This window comes from Citrus sinensis, chromosome 4 (assembly GCF_022201045.2).
Source record: "Citrus sinensis cultivar Valencia sweet orange chromosome 4, DVS_A1.0, whole genome shotgun sequence".
Classification (NCBI taxonomy): Eukaryota; Viridiplantae; Streptophyta; class Magnoliopsida; order Sapindales; family Rutaceae; genus Citrus; species Citrus sinensis.
The window spans coordinates 27,039,818-27,059,440 of NC_068559.1; the positions used below are offsets into that span (position 1 = coordinate 27,039,818).

At 33.9% G+C, this 19,623-nt stretch overlaps 3 protein-coding genes across 3 annotated transcripts; 1 reads left to right on the forward strand and 2 right to left on the reverse strand.

Moving 5' to 3' along the window:
* Positions 1-4,311: 4,311 nt before the first annotated feature.
* On the forward strand, positions 4,312-5,518 carry LOC102622475 (uncharacterized). Its single transcript, XM_006483726.4, has 3 exons — positions 4,312-4,780; positions 4,965-5,110; positions 5,271-5,518. Exons 1-3 carry the CDS (start codon positions 4,504-4,506, stop codon positions 5,379-5,381), a joined length of 534 nt encoding a protein of 177 aa, XP_006483789.1. The 5' UTR covers positions 4,312-4,503; the 3' UTR covers positions 5,382-5,518.
* Positions 5,519-5,659: 141 nt separating this feature from the next.
* Positions 5,660-9,300, reverse strand: LOC127901894 (uncharacterized). The gene is made up of 4 exons (XM_052439939.1): positions 9,294-9,300; positions 8,881-9,182; positions 8,697-8,783; positions 5,660-5,831 (listed from the first exon to the last, which is right to left on the reverse strand). The coding sequence occupies exons 1-4, from the start codon at positions 9,298-9,300 to the stop codon at positions 5,718-5,720; spliced, it is 510 nt and encodes a 169-aa protein (XP_052295899.1). The 3' UTR covers positions 5,660-5,717.
* A 6,402-nt stretch (positions 9,301-15,702) lies between these two features.
* On the reverse strand, positions 15,703-19,345 carry LOC102622171 (cyclin-D1-1). Its single transcript, XM_006483725.4, has 6 exons — positions 18,633-19,345; positions 18,257-18,343; positions 17,618-17,716; positions 17,325-17,526; positions 17,102-17,232; positions 15,703-16,994 (listed from the first exon to the last, which is right to left on the reverse strand). The coding sequence occupies exons 1-6, from the start codon at positions 18,879-18,881 to the stop codon at positions 16,770-16,772; spliced, it is 993 nt and encodes a 330-aa protein (XP_006483788.1). The 5' UTR covers positions 18,882-19,345; the 3' UTR covers positions 15,703-16,769.
* Between the last annotated feature and the right edge of the window lie 278 nt (positions 19,346-19,623).

The window sequence follows — 19,623 nt, forward strand, 5'->3', positions numbered from 1 at the left end:
TGAACTAATTATCTAAAACCATTTTTTTATTTATTACCCTTTGTATATGGTTGAATGTATATGTGGGAGTATTATTATAACCAATAATCATATTTTTGGTATATAAGATTTTTTTTTTTTTTTTGGTTGAATTGGTTTGAAATGTTTTCAGGATATCAAAAAATATACTTTTAAACGAACATGACATGTCTCCTCCTTGTATAGATTACTCATTTACGTGGCTGAGAAGCAATGGTATTCAAAATTTCAAACTATTTCTTAAATGCACTTGAATTTTGTTTGCAAATTCTTGAATGCAACGTTATCAAAGATAACACGTTCATGGTCAACACAGTGGCTAGCCTACCACATCGTCATTACGTTACATTTATTTATCAAACCAATAACAGAAAAGAAAGAATGGAAAAATCAATTATAAAAGCAGATTCTTCCTTCTGGGTACTCGAGCAATAGCAAGAGCTATATTGTTTAGGAAAATATAAATGATCAAATGCATTGGATTGTAGACTGAAATTTGGAAATTCGTTTTCTCTTCTTCTTTCCTTTTGTCATTTCTCTCTCGTCCTTTAGACGACCTTCAACAAATAAATTCACTAACCTTCTTCTTAATTTAAACAGACAGTATTTCAAACTAAACCACGAATGGATGGTTTGTATTATTGTATTAGAGGGGAAGAATGTGCGGAAAGCAACTTTGAAAAGTAGAAAGCAAAAAAAACTCCCCACCAAACTTTTAATTAATTACAAATTAGAATGTCTTTAAAGAGACACAAGGCACTTAACCTTGCTGCCCCCACAAGGTACGCTATGTTACCATTGTAGGGTTTCAAAAACTTTGACTTCCATCCACCAGACTAGTCGATCCTGTTAAAACCCTAACCCAATATTTTTTTTTCTCTCTCTCTCTTTTTGTTAATGGCTGCCTCACATAAGAAGTTAAAGGCGCTGCATTATTTAAAATTAATGGGCGGAGTCCCCTACTACAAGAGTCATGTCCGAACACGAAAGAGTCCATTCATCATTTAATATACAGGCCATAAATCTTCGACATGGCACATGGCTTACATATACACTGACATTTGTCAGAGACAGTTTACACATGTGAATATATAGATATAGATATAGATATTATCAAGGAGGAAATTTCTCTGCAAGCTGTGGGATTCAAGTAGTTTAATGAAGTTGAGTGACAAGAGTCAAAGATTTTGAGGAAAGATTACTGTTTCTTTCTTAACGGAATATCACGACATGGCACTTAATCCAACCAGAATTAATAATTATGAAGAGACGATTAAAGAATATTAATTTATGCAATTATCATATGTCTTATGTTAGGTTGTATAAGCTAGTGGGGCGTTTTTTTTTTTTTTTTTTTTTAACACATTTGCTAGTTAGTTTTGCCTCTGAAATGTCGATATGATCTATGCCGGCAGCCGACTTCAGTACAGCAAAATTTGTTTATAGTATCAATTAATTTTATTACTATAAAGGGTTTATAATTCAATGAAGTTATAGTTACAAAATTTTCATTTTGAAATTATTCTTAATGTAAGAAATATAAGAGTAAAGTAGGCATTATATTAATAATTTATGTCAAATCTAATATATATACTGTAATTTAAAAAAAAGATATAGTTTAAAAAATTAGTGTATATATATATATATATATACATACATACATACATACCGTGTTCGGAATATATAAGTCATCTTGACGGTTTAAATATTTGTATTTTTTTTAGGGTAAAAACTCATTTAGTCCTTATATTTTAATATTAGTGTTAATTTAGTTCCTGTATTTTTAAAAATACCTCGAAACATTCCTGTCGATAAAGTATTGATACTCATACCGTTACTTTTTATTTCTTTTAGCTTACGTTTACAATATTACCCTTTTATAATAATTTTTTTGACATTAATAAAAAGAAAATAATTAACTTACCAATTTAACCCTAGAAAATAAAAAAATATATTAATTTTTTTGCAAACACCATTTGCACACTGGTAATTTGCATACAGTTTTTGACAATTAAAAATTAATATAATTTTTTTTTTATATTTTTAGAGTTAAATTAGTAATTTAATTATTTTCTTTTTATTAATGTCCAAACAAAAAAATATTATAAACTGGTAATATTGTAAAAGTAAGCTAAAATAAATCAAAAGTAACAGTAGGGGTATCAATACTTTAACGACATGGATGTTTCAAGGTATTGTTAAAAATATATGGACTAAATGGATACTAATGTTAAAATACAGGGACTAAATGAGCTTTTACCATTTTGTTTTTAATATTTTTCTCTTACTGCTAAATTCAATAAACACTCTACAATGATTTGGCAATAACTCTAAAAAATAAATTGTTGCCCCACATAATTTTTGAAAAATATTTTACTCCATCCTAAACGTTTAATGTAATAATATATATATATATATATATATATATATATATATATATATATATATATATATTTGTAATATATAAATAATTATTATTATATAGAGGCAAGTTTCTTAAGATATAATCTAGAAAAAATTATACCTTAGTACAATAAAGAATTTATATTTTATTTATAATTGACCTAAACTGAGACCAAATTTTTTTACGATTGCATAGAGGTTATTATTATATAAAATATCACTATAAAGAGATTTTACTGTAATATTATTATTTTCATACCTATTTTTATTTTTACAAAATAAAGATTTAATTGTTATCATATGATTAAATTAACACGCTAGTCCTCCATAAGCTAGTTGATATAATAAAAGTCTCTTCGGAAGGAAAAAAAAAAAAAAAAAGAAACAGAGAAAAAGGGAAATTATTTGAAGAAGGTTTTGCAAAGAAACTCTTAAACACATCTTTAATCAATAATCATATTTATGAGTTTTATTTAATTATTATTGGAAATGTCCAATGATTTGTTAATTGTTCAACTTTATTCAGTTTCCACGCACACAAAGGAACCCAAAACCCTAGCAAGCAATCAAAAATGAAATAAAGCTTGTTAATTAATGTTGCTTAATATATATATATATATATATATTAACAAAATGAAGGAATCTCGAGAAAATTTAAAACTTAGATTACATTATAAGATATGCGACTTTGAGATTACTCACGACTTCATTGGACTTCGGAGCTTTTACAAAAAGTTGTGCTTATTGCTTACCGTTTTTATATTCTTTACACGTTAAAGACGACGATCGGTGGATTTTTTTTTCTTTTTTCTTTTTTTTTTTTTGGTGGGGGCCTGGCCACTATAAATCGTGATAATAATGAATTTATTATTATTATTTTTTTTTTTTTGGGCCTTTTAAGGATATCACAACGTAGCTAGATAAGTTTGCTTGCGGGTGTTAATAATAATAAAATTTGAGTAGTAAATGATATGAAACCAATTATAATGAAAAGATCTCATTTTTGGATATATCAAATCAAGCATTTAATTTTGAAGAGTTTTATATAGAAGCCAAAAGCCAAATTGCATTCATTGCCTTGCCATTTGCTTGGCTTACATTCCTACATACGCGGATAAGGTGATGAGGTGTCCTTGTCCATGACTATTTATTTAGGTCCATATATATATATATATATATATATATATATATATATGGGTTATATATGTAATTTTTCTTTTTTTGGTTCTTTTTCAAAAGTAATGACTAATGAGAGTGCTTTTAGCCTTTACTTTTACAAGACTCTGAATTTGAATAATTAATTTACTCAAAATCTCGTATTCACTCACGCATGCTTTCCACCTTATTCAGCTTTACACATTCATTGCTATTACTATTATTATTATTATTATTATTATTATTATTATATTAATTATAGACACGTACGTACGTAATAAAATCAATTAAAAAATATCTTAAAAGAATAATTAAAATCAAACCCCCCCTTATAAAGTAGAAATATTGACCCCGTCGACACTGCCGAGCATGCCAGTCCAAAGGTTCCGTATCCTGCCGTTACTCCACGTGGCACTCCCACCGGATCCCATGGTCCGGTGCCGGTGCGGCCCCATTGGCTAAGCATGTAACATACTGTATATTATCATCATAATTGTAATAATAATCATTATTTATTATTATTACTGCACATTATGGCATTATCTAGCTCCCAACATGAATATATATATATATATATATATATATAAAGATTTTTAAATTGGAAAAGTAGTGTAGTGTAAGTGCCAATTATTATTATTATTTTATTAATTGAGAAATGGGTTGATGTTAAAACAATTGACCCGACGTGGCATTGGCAGTATAGTTAGTTGGGAAGTATAAGGGGGACGGCCCGCCTTGGCCAGTTGGCCTTTGAGAAAGAAAAGAGAGAGACCCGTTGTTGCTATTTGTAGGGGAATGGGGATGGTGCGGGAAAGTGACTGCTGAACGCTGCCTGACTTCCTCCTTGCTTGTCCTTTTATCTTTCATTCATTCATTAATCTTCATCGCCTCCCTCAAAAAGTCGTCAAAGACAGAATAGAATAATAGATGGGGAATTGCCAAGCTATTGATGCTGCAGCTTTGGTCATTCAGCATCCAAATGGGAGAATAGAGAGGCTTTATTGGCCTGTTACAGCTAGTGAGGTCATGAGAATGAACCCCGGCCATTATGTTTCCTTGATCATTCCATTGCCTTCTTCTTCTGTGTCCGACGAAGACAAGCAGCCGGATCATCAGAAAACGGTGCGTTTCACTCGGGTCAAGCTTCTCCGGCCGAGTGATACTCTTTCCCTTGGTCATGCCTACAGACTTGTTACTTCTCAAGGTATCGTCTTCCTTTTCAGCTCTGCTTCTTTGCTCCCAAGCAAGCAGGCGAATTGTTGCTTTATTAACTAGAATATCTATCTATCTATCTATCTGTCTGTCTGTCTGTCTGTCTGTCTGTCTGTCTGTCTTTCTGTTAATTAGAATAATAAGGGCTTGACTGGTTTTCGTTCTTCTTCTTGCAGAGGTTATGAAAGTGTTGCGAGCAAAGAAGTCTGCAAAAACAAAGAGGCTGCATCAGGAGTCGGTTCATGAGAACTTGCAGACGGTGCAAGAGAAGCTGATCGATTCAGGCGCCGAAACACAACGAGACAAGGAAAATACCAACCAGGTATCCATCTATCTTTCAACTTTCAAGCGCATCGCAAAAGGAATATTATTAACCCAGAGTGAATTTGAGACCTGCACAGGTTTCTTATCATTCATTTCAATCTATCCATTCTCTCATACATAAGTATGCACTTAATGCTTGTTCGCTTAAAAATTTTCAGGTGATGAAACATGAAAGGCACCGTCCGATGTCCACACCAGTGAACCAAGCGGCAATGAGGTCCAAACCATGGCGGCCTTCGTTACAAAGCATCTCAGAGGCTGGGAGCTGATGGTTATTCCCTTCTCTGTGATATGAAAAGATTTTCTAGTAATAAGATATCTGTATAGCTTCGAACAGAGGAAATGAATCTGACGTTGTATTACAAGTAATATTTTTGTGATAAAGATTTAGATCTTGCAGCCACAAGTTTTTGTAAAGCTATATATTTGACATAGATGACCAGGAATTGTAGCACAAACATGACAATGTCAAGCACAAAAAAAAAAAAAAAGAAGCATGAAGAGGATATCAACATTATCACTTGGATGGGTTCGAAATCCAAGTCTCCCAATCCGGATCAACATTTGTTTTGACTTTGAGCCCATTACAGGGACGTCCGTGCAGCCTAAGGTCCTGCGGGTAATTTCCTCTCCTTCGGAGCAATCAACATATCTGTAAAAGGCTCCACCAGTAATGTCCCAGGTCCTCCGTACTCTTTGTGGAGGAAATTATTAAACACCTTTTTTATTCAAAACCACAAGCTAATTAACTAGCATCAATCAATTCTGAAATACTCGTAAAATTTTGGATCTTCTGCCCTTCATATAAAGAATCACATTGTGTAATGAAGCATGGTCAGAAATGGGCCAAATGTGCACAAAAAGTAATAACAATTTGAATGAAGATTTCTACAACACAGTGATAAATTGTTGTCAGGTCAGATATTTCTTTTAGGGGTTTTCAATAATTGAACTTTTTGCAAGTCAAGCTAAAAGCCAGACCTCCTAAGAGAAAAGCAAGTGATGAGAGTTTCACTCTACTAAAACTCTTAGAAAAAAAGAAAAAAAGTAGTGACGATATCAAATTAAACAAGTTGCTTGGATGCCAATGATACCAACTACCAAGCCTATTGTAGATTGAGATGAACAATTGCTAGAATTGTCTGGAAGTGTGGACGAAAGGGTATATTAATTTATATTTCTCTATAATCCTAGGTAACTAGCCTATTGTAGATTGAGATGAGCAGTTGCTAGAATTGTCTGGAAGCGTGGGCGAAAGCATATATATTTCTCTATAATCCTAGATCCATGCTTGTCGTTTTGCGACTAGTCAAGAGCTCTGAATTCTTGATCTCCTTGCCGACCTTAGTTCTAGGATCATATTAGAGATTGAGAAGGTAACTGGATTGATGTTTTTTTTTTTTTCAATTTTACAAATTGTTTAAATCCCATAAATAAGTAAACTATCACCCCACATGGCAAATTATGATTAAGAGCTCTATCAGACTATTTCGTTTCTAACCAGCTGATTTAGCCATAGAATAGCTCAATCCCAGTCTCTCACACAGTGTCAAGTTGCTAAAGGTTCAATTCTGATAATCCTCCTCGGAGGACATAATTATTGTATACTGCCTGTGCAAGATTTTTATATAAGATTTTCTACATATTCATCTTCCAACAAAACCATTAATGAAGTTTGTAAAACCAGCAAATAAAGTAATAAACAAGGAAATCACCAGTTTCCTAAGGAAATACTATTCTTTTTCCAAAATAACATCAATGCTTGCAGGTCAGGTGCTATGTTTTCCATGACTTTTGTTTTCTAAGTTCATGTGAAGGTACAATATAATTCTGCTTAGATATGGCTTCGTTTCGTATGATCTTGGCAAATTTTTAATTGTAGACATATAAACAAAAAGGTAATTAGAAAAAAATGAATAATTAATAAAATCATACAAGATAATTTATTTGGAAAAAGAAATTAAATTATGGAATATGCAACCAAAGGACTTTTTTTTTTTTTTTTGGCAACACTTTGCAGCCTAGTGCTCTATCTGAATCAAACTGCCTTGGTGTGGCTAATGGGGCGTCAGGTAAAAAATCTTGAGGCACATTAATTAAAAAGTGGCGTACTCATTAAAGGCCATATGGAAAATAATCCAAGCATGTTCAAACTGTAAATCCTAGGACCACACTTCCCATCAGCAATCAATGTTGAGTCAGTATTAGAATTCAATCACACTGACGTGATGAATGATCGCATTCAGATCCTTAAACCAGGGACTATATAAAGTTAGTAACACAAACATATCATAATTTTATCCTGTAAACTGCTGTCCATAAATGATGTTCTGGGGATTAGTTGAAAGTTTTTAACATACCAGTGAATACCCCACAGACATAAATGCAAAGATCTCAAGATTGACGCAAAGATATCGACCAGATAACAGACGAGGGTCATTTATGTACATTGATATGTTTGGACATCTAAACTCATTTTTGACCCTATGGAGTAGCCTTATTACATTTATAATTATAATGGAAATGGGGCAGTGCAAAACTTTCACCTATCATTTGTGGGTAAAGATATCTGATTTTTAGGTGGTTTTCTTCATGGTGATGTATGTGCTAAGTAGGAGGGGGAACCTATATTCACACAACATAGAGAGATACACCCAATGTATAACTATTTTATCAAATTTGAATAAATCATCAGGAAAAGGAAAAATTTATGTGTCCCTTTTTCCCCTCTTTTGGTATCAATCATTTTACAACAAAATATCTAACAACTAACAAGTAAAAATTTACATTGAATGTAGGCTAAAATGCTTTTGCTGAAATGATGGAAAAAAAAAATGTCTTAGTATGTGACCAAGCATTATTTCACTGCCAGATAAAACATGAAACAATCATCCGGTTTATTCCCTTCATCAATATCACTAGCCCAACATTTCATAAAGGGTAATATCATTAGACAATTTATTATAAAAATTGAGAATGAGAAACAGCCAGCTGGGAATGCTTTGGATAAGTTATATCTATGACATCAAGAAGAAATCCTGTTTTCTCGCACACATTTCCTCAAGCAGCTATGTTATGCTAAAGTGCAAATGAACAGGAGTGCACGAATATGAATCTAGTAAAATTTATTAGTGAAAATGTATATTATCTTATGGTGAGGGATGTCATGATTCCACGCATAATGTGTCTCCCCAGATAACAGTAGCGTGGACGGAGGAAAAATGTATATTAGTCATGCAAATGGACATGACTTGATCGAGTTTTACTAACATTTCTTAGACTAAAGTAAACTGATTAGCGAAACAATTACTGTCACAAACGACCACGTCTGAACTCCATAAACGATCACATGTACGTGCTAATTTTTCTACAAAAGGCTAATTTTTCTACAAAAGAATTCTAGCTGGGCACAATTTAAAATTTCAAGAACAAGACATCAAACAGATAGTTATCAAGCATTCAACGGTGAGTAATGAAGACAATACCCACAACAATTGAAAGCCCAATTATTATTTCATGGGTAACACAATAATTATTAATTGAAAAAGGTTAAAAAAGTGAAAAAAGATTACTTCAACGCAAACCTCATTGACAGTGTCACGTTCATCTCCAAAGGTCTCTTTGTCCTTGGAGAGCTTCTTCAAAATCTCATCCCTGAACTCGTGGGTTTCCTGTAAATAAACCCACAAAAAAAAAGGCAATAACATAAACTTCACAGAAATTAACACACACGTAGAACATTTATTATACAGATAAAAAAGCACTTACAGCTTCAGCAAATTCAGGGGTTGGGTCGGGATAAGTGTATTTCTGGGGGAGGAGAAGTTCCGTCAGGGTTTGCAAAGATGTTTGGCTGAGAGTGAGAGATATGAAGAAGAAGATAATGAAAGGAGTGAAGATGGAGCAGTGACGCAGGGAGTGCGTAGGATAAGAATGTTGGCGATGGTAATGGTGGTGAATGGTGTTTTGGCGGGAAGGACTGTGAGCGGCTGACAGCAGGACGCGCGGTGGGCCATTTTGTCCGAGCTGAGCAGAAGGAACGGGCCCAAAATTGAGTATTTGGAATTGGACTATTCATTACGGATCCACGAATCACAATCGAGGCCCAATTTTGAAAGTTTTTTGTACGTTTTGGGCTACGTGGGCCAGCCTGATTCATTGGTCTATGGCGGCTATCCGACCTGACATTGTGCTAATTTATGAAGTAATTGAGAAAATTAAAGTCGATACCGAAGCCTTTACTTATTTATTTATTCATCGGAAAAGACCATCTAGAAGATCTCGTCCAATGTCCCTAAATAAATGAAAAATACTAGTAGAAACTAGAAAGGGAGTGTGTGACCATAATTTATAATAGGAATCTACTACCTATACGATAGTCAACGGGGCAAATCAAAGCCTCAATATTTTTTTCTTATTTATTTTCTTCCTCTTTTTAGCTTCTACAAGATAAATCATTTTGTGTTGCATATCACTTTACTTATTTATTTATTCATCGGGAAATACCATCTAGAAAATCTAAATAAATGAAAAATACTAGTAGAAAGGGAGTGTGTGACCATAATTTACAATAGGAATCTACTACCTATACGATAGTCAAATAGACAAATCAAAGCCTCGGCATTTTTCTCTTATTTATTTTCTTCTTCTTTTTAGCTTCTACAAGAAAAATCATATATCTCAATTATCCAAGCGAACATTCTGTTTTGCATATCACTTTAATTAGAAAGACGAGGGACACAGCCTCTAAACAATTTCAAAAGCTGGCAATTTGTGAAAGGGTGTCCGCTAAATAAATCTACCCTTCGTGTCTTGTGAAAGCAATATGAACATCGATCTTACGCATTGATTTTTGTATATATTAATATCAAAGATTAGCTTTTGCAGCTCGCTGATAATGTGTGGGTTGTTTAGGGCACCCCGCCATTTCTTTATAATTCCAAAAGTTGTTTAAATTATTCAAGACGTTATTTAGTCACGCTGAACACTGTAAAGTATTATTTAAAGACTAAACAAATCGCTATTAATTATCTGTCAAGGAATCGAACCAAACTCATAATAGTGTTGGATTATCATTAATTAAACTAAGCTCTGCCTTGCCCCAGCTGCTGCATATAACAGTCTGTGCAACGAGGAATTATGTGAAGAACGTGACAGCCCACTGTCTCAGCTTATTGTAAGGTTTATATATACTTTCTTGCGCGATGCCGTGACAGTCATGAGTCTTACGACAATTTGTTGTATTTATGTTATGAAAGTTGGCTACTACATACCTACATCTTCATTGTGGGATATTGATCTGGAAATGCACAACGATGGATATTTTGTATACCTTTTTTTTTTTTTTTTTTTAATATCTTTTGCTTTCCGTAAGTAATTGCACGTGTTATCTATTGCTAGGGTTTCTTTAAATCAATGTTTAATATTTAAAACAAAGCCTTCTATACATGCATAGTTGTATAAAGTCATATGATTAAAGTGAACTATATATGTATATGCATGTTCCCATTATACCTACTAGACAAATAAATCTTTGGCCGAAAAGATAAAAAAACATATGTATAATGTGTTCATGAGACAAACAAAGTTGAAAATTGCTTTAGAAAATGAACAAGGAAAGATGTAGTTGATTGTGTATCAAACCATGTGTCCATGACGGCATCCCAAAATCAGTCATATCGAACGAACAGTTTGAGGATGTGTGTGCTTTCTTTCAATTATTCTTTTGAAACGCAATTTTGGTATAATCTTTCGGCTAAACGGCCGTACCTTTTGCATTCCGCCTTTTCTTTCTTTCTTTCATTCTTTTACGTGCAGACTGGGTTAAACCGAGTAAAATCTCGAGACACGTTATTGTCATAAGTTTAGTTTCTCTATTATATTCCAAATACATACATACATATATATATATATATATATACACACGCGCGCGCGCACACACACACATATGCCTTTCATCTTTTTATTGTATTGAATTTTGGGCACATGGGTGTGTTGGTGCTTTCAAAATTTTTACAGAAACATATAGCTAGGATCTGATTGGAGGATAAATTAATTTGGTTCTTGAACGATGATGATTAAACAGACGACTTCTTTTGTCTCCACTCTTTGTAAATGGAGGTCCTGGCCAGACCATGCACTATCACAGTTCACAAAATTAAAAGCAATAATGATAAAGAACAAAACGACATCGCACATACGCTCCCTCGATTCGAGAGAGTAGCCACGGCCACTCCATTCTTTCCTTTCGCCTTCTTTTCATGGCATCCAAAGAGAGTAAGTAAACGTGAGTTGGAAAGCCAACCTTTGGGGCTCCCCTTCCCCCAGAAATCACATGATCATTTTTCTTTTTTATCAGATACAGATAGCTTAGCTTTCGCTAGGGTTTAATCTCGTGATAAATTTAACTAATAGTTGAACAATTATCCAACTATTGAAAAGACAAAACATAAATTAATATCTTTTTTTCTTTTACGGTGTAAAGACTAACGAGATATGTATTTCTTTTCTTTTTGACGTTGTTTTTTTTTTTTTTCATGACATGAAATGGTGACATTTGAGCACACAGTGGATTAGAGACTGGTTGAGCCTGTGTCTTGCATTCAGCATCAAATCACAAATCATATCTGCGAATTCAGAATCATTCTAGCTTTTGAACCCTTTATACAAAACGGGCCCAAGGGGCTTTTACAGCAGCCCCACGAGCGTAGTTTTACAACCAAAAATCATCTTCAAAAGCTGAATTTTAAGGGTCCTCCATTTTTGTCATGGCCAGGGCAATTAACACTAAAGTTGAAAATTTCCCCAAAGAAAAGCACTAGGTTAAAGAGGCTGCTAGATTCTACCCCCTACGCCCCCATTAAACCCTAGCTATTCATTGGAAGGGAAAAAGAATTTTTGGCTTTTGGGTTTATACTTAGGATTCCTAACTTTAAACACCATTTTGCTTTTTGTTTTTGAGAAATGAAGAAAGTGCTTGGTGGAAGTTTTATTTAGTGCAAGATAAGGCAGTAAAGCATTGGGTCCCCTGGCCTCTATATATCGAGTTCAATCTTATTTTGATTTTTGCATTTAGTAAAGCAGCCGCTGGCTGTTAGTCTTTATATTGAGCAATGCATGTCATCCTCTCACCGGCCTAAGGGGAATTGAATAGTTTGAACTTGTAGTCCGCGATTATTACCACTCTTCTTTTTTATATTTATACTTGCCATTATAGGTGAATTATAGCTGCAATTGTTAATCATCATCATAAACCCAAACTCTCATGTGATCTTTATTTTGCTTTCATGATGAGGGCTAATGGTGGGAACCTCCTATTGCTGACAAAATCCAAATTCACATCGTTTCATCTTTTTTTGAATCCAATGAGAAGGCGTCACGTCGCCGTCCAGCCCAATGAATGATATGATAATAATATTTAGTGATATTATCAAATATCCATTAGAAGTTTCCTTACATATCAATTAATTATTAAAGTTTTCTAATAATTATATTTTGTCATCTAATATTTCGACTATTATCATTTTGTCACTGAAACCTGAATACTATTAAAAATTTGTTAAGGTTATGAGGATATTTGAGAAATTTCAAGTTGAAATTATATTTCTATTTTTCTAGTTCTTTTACAAATTTTTACCTTTTCTTTGAACATCCGATTTATGAGTCTTTGTTTTCTTTATTTCAATTGTTAGAATTTTATTATGTTAAAATATCCCCATAATTAAGTTCTAGGTTTTCTGACAGAATAATAGTAATTGAAAATTTTTCATACTTCCATAAACAAACTAATTCATGATATCATTTTTATTGGTACGAAAAAATTTCATCATTTTAAGCTCAATTATAATTAAACCAAAGTTAAAATAACATCATGAATTAATTTGTTTATGGATACATAAAAAATTTTCAATTATTACAACTTTGTAAAAAGTCCTGGAATTCTATTATGGGAAAATTTTAACATAAGAAAATTTTAATAACTAAACCAATAAAAAAGAGCTCGTTAGTCAAATGTCTAGAGAAAAAGAAAAAAAAAGGGCCAGTAAAGAGGTAGAAAAATAACTAAAGCTTGAAATTCCTCAAATACCCTTATGACCTCAACAATTTTTTACTATTGTTAAGGTTTTGGTGTAAAATGAGAATAGTCAAAATATTAGGTGATAGAATATAATTGTCAAAAAATCTTGTTGGTGAATTGATATGTCATGAAACTTTTAGTGGGCATTTTATAATATTATTAATCTTTACATTAAATTTTATTTCGATTCCTTTAGTACATAATTAGATTGATTTATTTATTTTTTTCATTTAACGCTTGTACATAAGCGAGACCAAGATAAATTCAAGCCAAAATAAAGAAAATTAGCTAGCTATAGAGATTAAAAATATTAAGCACCTTTTCATTCAGACCACTTGATGATTACGTTAAAGATCACGTACATCAATGTTTTATTGCAGCAACTTGGGTTAATTATAAAGCTTGTGGATTATAAAAACACGGTTGGTACTCTGTAGAGAGAAATTGAGGAGGGTGAGACATAAGGGGTCATAAAATTTGATTATTTTCTTGATAGCATTGTCACTGTTGTCCACGGCTCGTCCTATTCTCCGTCCCATTATTGTTTTAATTGGTTTAATTAAGCATTTAATTAATCTAGACTTTCGTCACGTCTCATATAGGGCGTGCGCTGGTACGATTTAATTACAATTATAAGTCGTTGATTACCAAACCAGACCCACATTTAATACCTAGTTTAATGAAATATAGAATTGAGATTTTTCTAGTGAGGAAGAAGAAAGAAGAAAAGATGATGGTGTTTCTGATTAGCTTAATTAGTAATGTTAATCCAAATCTTCATGGCTCCCACTATAGCTGGTCGAATGAAGAAACGCCACATTGTCTTGATTGATATATGAATTTGGAAGCCGCTCCTATTTTAATCAGTGGATGCGACATATTATATTATCAAGTGCATTTGGACAAGTCGTTAACGTTAGATAGCGGGATCCACATTTTTGGAATTTTTTTTTTTAAAAAGTACCTTTATAAATAAAGCCATAAAGTATTTTTATTAACCATGCTTACATCCACGTCCCTCACTCAAAATTTGCTAGACTTTTAATTTAAATAAGATCAGATTATGACATTAATTACTAGGCCTTGTAGACTTGCAGCACCAACATGCAAGTTTGAATCCGAACTCCAACAGTATCGGTGTTGAGACTCTATTCTCAAATTTTCTCTACAATCATATATTATAGGGTAAGGATAGAAATCTCTTCCATCAAATATATATGAAAATAGAAATATGAATTGCATCGTAATAATGTTAAGAGATCAGTCCAAAACAAATTTTTAATTGTAAATATTAAGAGATCTCTGATTGTAATAACATATCAATATTCTAAAAGAATGTTGACATTAATTTTATAACTCCCTTCCCTCCTTTGAACCAAAAATCAATCACAAATTTATATGTATGAATATAGGTGCCAAACAAATCCCAATCACAGTCTGATTCTAATATGAATTCCGAGCAAAACTTTAGGCATATTTTACATTTCATTATATTTACTAAGTGGTCCTGGCTACATGTTTTCACAAATGGCATAGTGATTAGTACTGAAAGCAACAATCCAATAAAAATGCCATACAAAATAAATTTGTGTGTACCACCCAAAAATTGGAAAAACACATGTTTTCATAATTCTCGAGTGTGGTCCATAAATAATAAAGAGAGGGGCACTTGCACGTCTAATTTTGATGTGAATGAAAGAAGATAATAATACTTTACTCTGTATACGCTCGATCACGGATCCCACACGTGTGACAAAGTGAATAGGTGATAAGGTTGGATGACAAGTACTGATGAAGGGAAATTGCCTGATGATATAATTGCATGGTTACTTTTTTTTCTTATATAAATGCACCCCGTATGAAGGGTCACTGTGCTATATATGTTTACTACATGCAACACAAAGAAAATAATATAATAATATACCTTATGTCGGGCATCAAGGGCTAAATGACAACTTCTTGATCGACTTTTTCTTTTTGTAATTTAGATACTTGTCTGTAAATAAAAAGTAGCTTTCTAAGCCCCCCGCTAGCTTTTTCCCACACACTTCACAATATATGGAGTAAAATATATCTGTTCATGCAGTTATAAAAGATTTACCTGTGAAGAAGTTAGATGCCATATATATATAGATGCGATAAGAAGCTGGCCTAGCTCGTCTTAATTATTGTCGGATATCTGAAGCGAGGGACTTAGCTGGCTGGGAGAAGCAGCCAACGCCCGATAGCCACGGACTGGTCACGGGAAGCGCTTCATAACTGAGGAGTCATGTTAATGAAATTAAGGGTATTTCTAGCTGGCGGGACCGAGCACAGCCCCTTCGATCACTTGGATAGCTTGGAGAGTCGATACATTCACTGAGCGTGCCTCGCAAAATTCCATATTTGCATCTTAAAGGGCTTTTGACAGCGTTCAAACAATGGGAAAGCTACAAAAGTCTCCATTGTCAATCACGTGCCTTTGCGCATAGAATTAGACCGAAACATTAAATTGAAATGAAAGAAAAAAGAAATTAAACAAATATATGGATTTTTATTATATATATTGATGAATCAAAATCCCGTACAGCACGCATGAAAAGGCCCCAAAGACCTTTGTATATTTTTTTATATCTTTGGCCAAAACTAAGGCCGTGAAAGAGGGGGAACCTCTTTCTGAGAAACTTTAAAAAAAAAAAGAAAAAAAAAAGTATCCGCGCGTGTCACCTCTACACGCATGGACGCTTGAGTATCAAATGTTAGGCCAAGGTCAAGTCAAGGCCACATTAGAAGAGGCATTTCCCGCCAAAAAAACACACATGCACACGTGCGAGCCATGCACCTATCACGCGCCTGCGCTCCCAAACCACTCAACCAAGTCTACATTTTATAAACATGGAGTCATCTTCTCAAATAAGTTGTTCGATTGCGCTGTCAATGAAAAGTCGCAGAACGATAATGAAGAAGAAAATGGAGAACGCCCTTTGATTTTTGATGGGATGCTTTGACAAATACCCCTTGAGGAGCTGCAGCTCAAACTTCAAAGTCTCCATTGCCCCTCATTATTTTGCCAAATTTTCTTCTCTTTCCGTCGACTCTATACATAAGGGCCCCACTATCTTCACTTCTCCATTCAATAATCAATGCAGCCCTTGAATTCAATCGCCACTTGATCTTTCACACTCCATCACTGACTCCACTATTAATACACTTCTTTTTATTCCCTTCTTTATTTTTATTTTTATTTTTTTTCCCGCTTCTATCTGCCCCTAACTTTTGTCGCACAAAAATATTCATAATGTAGCAAATCCCCTTCCCTTGGGAATCTGCAAAGCCCTTAAAGGCTTAAACTTAATGGATTGATGTAATCCCACCAACAAACTAACCCAAAAAAAAAAAAAAAAATTAATAAATCAACCTCCCAACACTCACCAAACTGTTATACATAAGCTTATACATATATACTAAATAATCTACACACTCAAGTCAATTTAATTACTCTCAAAACCCTCCCAAAAAATATTGAGGATTAGACAACTTGGACCACCATTTTCTTTTCTTTTTCGTCCTTGCCCTTTTTTTTATTTAATAAAAATTTCCCTCACTCGGAGCCTCCTTTGTCATCACCTACCCATAGATAGTTATTTAATTTTCTCCTTTTATAAGTTGGTGATGATGAAGATGATGACGATGATGACGAGTCACAGGAGGACCTCATTCTGGCCCGAATCGTAACTCGAAGCTGGGGGATAACTTTTGGTTGTTTTCTTCGGCTATCATTAAGCACGAGTCGTTGCATTAACCGGTAGCAGCTGATGATTTTCTCCTGCAAAAATGGATGTTTGTTTGTGTTGGCATCGGCAGATATTATAATTTGTGATAAACCATACATACATATGCCCATCATTAATACATTATTAATTACTCGCTTACTTTACTCAGCCCATCACACCATGATTCAGCATGTTCAGGATTAACAAGAGACAAATTTGGAATTTCATTGGCCGCACAAAGAATCGCTGCAGCAGCAATGCTTGACGGCCTATATTCTAAAAAGCTAGCCTCTGTTGACATAATATTAGCAATTAATAAATTAATAATTATACAAGTAAGTATAATGTGGGAGCATGTATAATTACTATGTATATTGTACTACCTTGGATATTGGATAAAATGATTTTTGAGGCCCTTGAAATCAGAAACCCCATAAAAGTTCCTGTTGGATCGAGCTTGCATGCGAAAAAATCAATGAAGCTGAATGGTGTTACCGATCTCAGCCTCCAATCCAAGACACTCAGCACGAGAAGCTCCATGCGACGGATTGTTTTTGTTTCAAAAATATATTTTGCACCTTCAACCTATAATTATTAAAAAGTGTTAATTATTATTATTATTATTAGGAGCCAGTAAGTAGTACTGTTTTTAGATTTGACAATTGCTAGTTAGTACCTGAAGATCCAACAGAGAAGGAACCACAGTTTCCTCCATCTTAGCCGCTAATGATAAGCAAGCAACAGATAAGAGTTGCCATGGCCACCCATTGTTATCCTGAAAAGAGTTTCAATTAGCAAATCAATTACAATAATAATAAAAAAAAATAATCATTACAAATTATGTTAGGTTTCAACTTTCAAGCCGCCTCTAATTTGTAACATTGTAGTTGAAAATGTTATTCCCACGTGAATTTCACGTGCTGACAAAGAATATAAAAAAGTTAATAAAAGCAATAAATGGTAACGTTAAATAAAAGGTAAAAAGTTTATCAAAGCATTAGCTACAATGTTTATAAAGACATAATAAATAGTATACACTCGATTAAAGTTCATTTAAAACAAAAATAGTTTTTGTCTACAAAGTTAATTCAAGAAGGACAAAAAAGAAAAAAGGGTGTTTAATTACTCGCGTAAACAACACCGTAATCCATAAATTGATTAGTCAATTCACTTGTGTCATTTTCTTTGTTTTCAAAAGTCAAAAACAAGTACCTCAATAGTCAAAATTAATTAATCACTTCCCGCGATCGTTATTAATTATCCCGGTAATCCGCTCTGCGGTCCAGCTAAGAAACTTGGAACGACATGCACTTACCGGCAACCGACGAGAGTACAGAAACCGATCCATGTAGTTGACGGAGAGATACGACGTCAGTGGGAGGAAATTATAGTATGCTTGCACCTGTCGATTAAAAAGACACTCAAGTACGTGAAAACTTTTTAATATCAATCACTGCCACGTAATATCAAAATGGTATTTATAGTACTGAGAAAGATTAGATATTGCAGGATTGATCATTGATATCTCCATTAATCCAACGGCTGGTCAATCTGATTTTACAAAACTTTTAACTCAGATCTACGGCTCAGATTGATCGACAGTTACCCTTTATGATCATCAAGTACTTAGCTGATAGCTATACGTACGTATTAATGTAAGTATATTGATAAGGTGGCATTAATGTCATCACCTTGAGAATCCATGCAACGGATTCTTCTCTGGCAGAGGCGTCAAGCGACTGAGTTTGAAACCGAGTCAGGTAATCAAACCCAGGAACAAAGTTCCGCTCATCTTCTATAAAGCCAGCGATTGACTCTTCGATGGAAACCGAAGACTCGAGGTCCGATGATGAACATGCCGGCGATGACTCGCCGGTGAAGATGCCGGAATCCTCGCCGCAGAGAAGATCCGGGAAGCTACCTGAGCACGTCACCGACATCTCTCAGAGCTCTCTTCTCATCGATCACTTTTTAGATTTCTTTTTTCCAAAATATCCACCTCCGGAAAATTGATCGGAGAAAACTCACGAGAGAGTGAGTATGTGAAGAGAAGAGGCTTTGTCTTGATACCTGAATTATATGTGCTTGTTTGGATATAAATAAATATGAAGATGAGGTGAGTGTTCCGCGTTTTTATTTTTTATTTTTATCTTTTTAATCTATCTTTTGGAGGTAAATGTACATTGGGATGATTTGTCTGAAAAGAAAGACAGAGGGAGAGTGATAGGGATATCAGTTTTCCCGGGAAAATGGATTTTCTATATATTTTCGGACTGAGAGTTTTGGTTATTAGTCATGTTAATTACGGGAAGATTAAGATAGATAATAATGTTACGTTCCGAGGTTAGGCTGGCGAGATTAACTGGTGGTTGACGACTTCACTTGCCAAATGCTATTATTTGCTTAATCTACCAACGTCGTCGTATTGTTTTCTCGCGGGGCCTCTCTGTATTACTTGTTATTCTTTACACAATTTTAAATGGGTGCGTTTTACGACATTATAATCTCTCGCGTTAGGACGCTACGTTATTATAATCTCTCACATTAGGACATAAATTTTCTATTTCAATCAACTAGACCCAATTAAACAATAAAAGTATCCATATGGTAGTGTATCTAAATCTATCTTACTATTTTAGTCATTCCAACAGAAGTTAAGGTCCTGTTTGATTCAAACAACAG

Coding starts and splice junctions, on each gene's coding strand:
- LOC102622475 (XM_006483726.4), top strand. CDS start 4,504: ATGGGGAATTGCCAAGCTATTGATGCTGCAGCTTTGGTCATTCAGCAT. Junction 4,781..4,964: donor CAGACTTGTTACTTCTCAAG/GTATCGTCTTCC, acceptor TTCTTCTTGCAG/AGGTTATGAAAGTGTTGCGA. Junction 5,111..5,270: donor ACAAGGAAAATACCAACCAG/GTATCCATCTAT, acceptor AAAAATTTTCAG/GTGATGAAACATGAAAGGCA.
- LOC127901894 (XM_052439939.1), bottom strand. Junction 8,784..8,880: donor CCCCTGAATTTGCTGAAGCT/GTAAGTGCTTTT, acceptor GTTTATTTACAG/GAAACCCACGAGTTCAGGGA. Junction 5,832..8,696: donor AACGTGACACTGTCAATGAG/GTTTGCGTTGAA, acceptor TGAATAAAAAAG/GTGTTTAATAATTTCCTCCA.
- LOC102622171 (XM_006483725.4), bottom strand. CDS start 18,881: ATGTCGGTGACGTGCTCAGGTAGCTTCCCGGATCTTCTCTGCGGCGAG. Junction 17,233..17,324: donor CATTTTATCCAATATCCAAG/GTAGTACAATAT, acceptor TTATGTCAACAG/AGGCTAGCTTTTTAGAATAT. Junction 16,995..17,101: donor GGTGTGATGGGCTGAGTAAA/GTAAGCGAGTAA, acceptor CCATTTTTGCAG/GAGAAAATCATCAGCTGCTA.